This window comes from Dermacentor variabilis, chromosome 7 (genome assembly GCF_050947875.1).
Source record: "Dermacentor variabilis isolate Ectoservices chromosome 7, ASM5094787v1, whole genome shotgun sequence".
NCBI classification, from domain to species: domain Eukaryota; kingdom Metazoa; phylum Arthropoda; class Arachnida; order Ixodida; family Ixodidae; genus Dermacentor; species Dermacentor variabilis.
The window spans coordinates 59,104,244-59,107,822 of NC_134574.1; the positions used below are offsets into that span (position 1 = coordinate 59,104,244).

At 52.4% G+C, this 3,579-nt stretch overlaps 1 protein-coding gene across 1 annotated transcript; it reads right to left on the bottom strand.

Moving 5' to 3' along the window:
• Positions 1–712: 712 nt before the first annotated feature.
• On the bottom strand, positions 713–3,236 carry LOC142588654 (uncharacterized; the record flags this gene model as incomplete). The annotated part of the gene is made up of 4 exons (XM_075700480.1): positions 713–1,368; positions 2,014–2,135; positions 2,664–2,666; positions 2,814–3,236. Coding segments are annotated over 4 exons (993 nt in total), but the record flags the coding sequence as incomplete, so codon positions are not given.
• Positions 3,237–3,579: the final 343 nt, after the last annotated feature.

Sequence of the window (3,579 nt, forward strand, 5' to 3'; positions counted from 1 at the left end):
AGGAAAGTGAACTGCTTGGTAGCTGCATACGGAGGCGTGCCGATGGTGACGGTGCTATCATGACGAAACCTGGGGCAGCAATATGGACGGCTGAGGTGTTTTTTTCCTGGTTGATTATTTACAGTGAAGCTCTTAAGGCCTACCTTCCCCTCTATTGCGTCCGCGTGTAGAACAAAATCCCGAAGATAGTGCAATGCCGGGCCGACCCACTGCGGAGGTGTAGTTCGCCCTTAAAGGTCGATCCACACGACGGACCAAATTGCTCTTTTGGACTGCGGTTCGCCCGTCACGTGATAGGACGTCACCAGCTCGTGCGTACCGCTGTTGGCCCGTGCAAGACCGCGGCCCTCGCGGTCCAACAAATCGCCGAGGCTTTTCCCGCTTCAGTTTTGGCGGCGGACCACATGCAAACCGCAGCGATTTTGGCGTAGCTAATGAATGTTGTCCAGCAACAGAGTGTCTTCAGCCAAATCGAATCTAGTTTTCGGCTCAGCAAAAGCCAGTCGTTTCATGTCCGCCGTTCCGCCTACACGTGCGTGCAACAAATGTATTTTTTTAACGCCGTGTCCTCTTGGAGTGACGAGGAGGTTTTTTATTTTGTATACCTCGTGGAGCAGTTCCCGGCTTTGTCAGACTCGAGCCGGAATTATAACAATGGTAACACTCTGACCGAGAGTGCAGTTGGTTGGTCTGCTCTGCCTGATATGTCGCACTAGGCTTAAAAACACTGACATCAATCAGACATAACGCCGCAAGCACCGCAGCTTTATTGCAGCCTGCGTCCGTGTGTTCCGCTGCTCACGTGTCATGATGACCATGGCAGTGCCGATGAAGGCACGATGAAGATGACGATGAAGTTGGCGATACATCACTGGCACGATGAAGATGACGATGAAGTTGGCGATACATCACTTCTCCCCCTCTTACAGGTCCAAGCGTTCAGGAGGCCGTCGCTGTCGGGTCGATCTTCGTAACGGTGGCGGGCTATCCGTCTGGGCCACTTCCGGACTATGTCGCGACGTGATTGGAGTGCTATCTGCAGGGTTTACGGCTACCCTCTGTGTCGAGAAAGAGTCTGAGACAGTTCGACGTCTCACCTGGTCCAAGTGTCGCCGCTGAATTCCTTTCCCGGAATCAAGAGTGACCATTCTGGACCCCAGTTGATCTCGCACTACCCCTGGTATCCACCTGCGACGACTTGTTCGGAAATCGCGCATCCAGACTGGGTCACCTGCCTGAACTGGAGACCCTCCAACTCGTGGTTGGATTTCTGGTGACCTTTCATCGGGAGCGATACAGTCCAGTTTTGTCCTTATTTGGTACCCCAATAAGAGTTCCGCCGGCGACTTCCCTTCCTTGACGGGCGTTCGGCGATATCGACATAAAACCCGCGCTATGCGTATTCTAAGGTCTATTCCGGGGTTCTTCTTTAGTCCTTCCTTGAGCGTACGCACAGCTCGTTCGGCTAACCCATTCGACTGTGGATGATAAGGGGCTGTTGTGAGTTGTTGCACATTGTTCCGTGCCAGAAACTCACGAAAAACTTTGCCCACAAATTGTGGTCCGTTATCAGAAACAAAGGTTTTTGGAAGGCCGAACCGCGCAAATATTGATCTTAGCGCGTTGGCCGTGGTTTGCGAAGTGGCAGTTTTCATTGGAATGGCTTCCATCCATTTCGTTTCCGAGTCGACGACGACTAAGACCATTTGTCCGTCCAACGGGCCTGCGAAATCTGCGTGCAGCCGGCTCCACCTTTCCCCGGTGGCTGGCCAGGCCAAAGGTATCTGTGCTGGTGGCGTTGCTGAAGCCTGCGCACATGTGGAACATGAGTTCACCAGTCGCTCTATGTCGGAATCCAGTCCCGGATACCAAAACAACGTTCTCGCTGTGGTTTTCATGGCTGTCATGCCGGGGTGTGTCTCGTGCAAAAGACGCAACACACGCCTTGCCGCTGACAGGGGTAGAACAATGCGATGTCCCCAGTACACCAAATTATGGCTGACTGTAAGCTCTGTTCTTCTGTTGAAGTACGGCTGGAGATGCTCATGGCCCTGCGGAAGATATGACGGCCATCCCTGGGAAATCCATTTTTTAACCTGCAGAAGGCTGGTGTCTCGATTAGTCAGAAGTTCAACCTCGCGGGCACAAAGCGCTGTTTCCTCAAGAGAGTGGGCATACAAAACGTACTCGTCGGCAGCAAAGTCCCGCGGCTCCTCCATTACTGGCAAGGGCAACCGACTGAGGGCATTAGCATTGGAATGGTCACTGCCCTTCCGGTACTGCAATGTGTAGTTGTAGTTGCCAAGAAACAAGGCCCAACGCTGTATTCTTGCGGCCGCCATCGGTGGTATGGCTTTACCTGGATTGAATAAACCAGTAAGAGGCTTATGGTCTGTTACTAAGACGAACTGATGTCCGTACAGGTAGTCTTTAAACCGGGCGACGCCGAATACCAGTGCCAAAGCTTCTTTTTCTAACTGCGAGTAATTGCGCTCGCTCTTGGTAAGTGTCCTGGACCGGAATCCGATGGGGTAGTCAACACCATTCACGCGGTGCGACAAAACGGCCCCAATGCCTACTGGTGATGCATCGCACTCCAGCCGCAGTGGCTTATCCGGGTCGAAGTGAGCCAGAAACTTGGAAGCTACAATTGCCTGCTTAACTTGCTGAAATGGTTTCTCCTGTTCCTGGCTCCATTGCCACTTGACTCCTTTGGATAAGAGAGCATGTAGCGGAGCTAGCATGGTGGCCAGATTGGGCAGGAACTTGCCATAGTAATTTATGAGACCGAGAAAAGCTTTCAGCTCACTCACCGAGGTGGGCTTTGGGGCTTCAACAACGGCTTTGATATTGTCGTCCTTCGGTCGCAGACCCTTCGCGTCGATACGATGACCGAGAAATGTGACTTCGTCTTGCCGAAACTTGCACTTTCCCTTGTTCAGTCGGAGACCATACTCCCGCAGCCGCTGCAGCACGGCTTTGAGCCTAGATGAATCATGTTTTTTCTCGGCGATGATAATGTCATCCAGGTACACCTGCACTCCAGGAATATCCCCCAGCAGTCCGTCCATTCGCCTTTGGAATATGGCTGGAGCAGAACTTACGCCAAACGGTAATCTGTTAAAACAAAAAAGACCCTTCTGGGTGTTGAGGACTGTTATCTTCTTTGCTTCCTCATCCAATGGCAACTGGTTGTAGGCTTGACGCAAATCCAAGGTCGTGAATACTTCGCCACCGTTTCACCTAGCAAAAATGTCGTCCACTCGAGGCAACGGGTATTGTTCTACCACAGTGGCCGCATTCACAGCCATACGGAAGTCTCCACACAGTCGGAGGGACCCATCGCCCTTCAAAACGGGTACCACAGGGGTTGCCCATTCAGCGGTTTTTACCGGCGTCAAAACGCCTTCCGCGACCAGCTGATCCAACGATTCAGACATCTTATCTCTGAGAGCGTAGGGTACAGTACGGGCCTTAAAGAACCGTGGACACGCGTTTTCTTTCAATTGAAATGTGACCGGTGGTCCTTTGCACAGGCCGAGTCCCGGAGCAAACACGTCGGCATATTCGTCAAGCAGC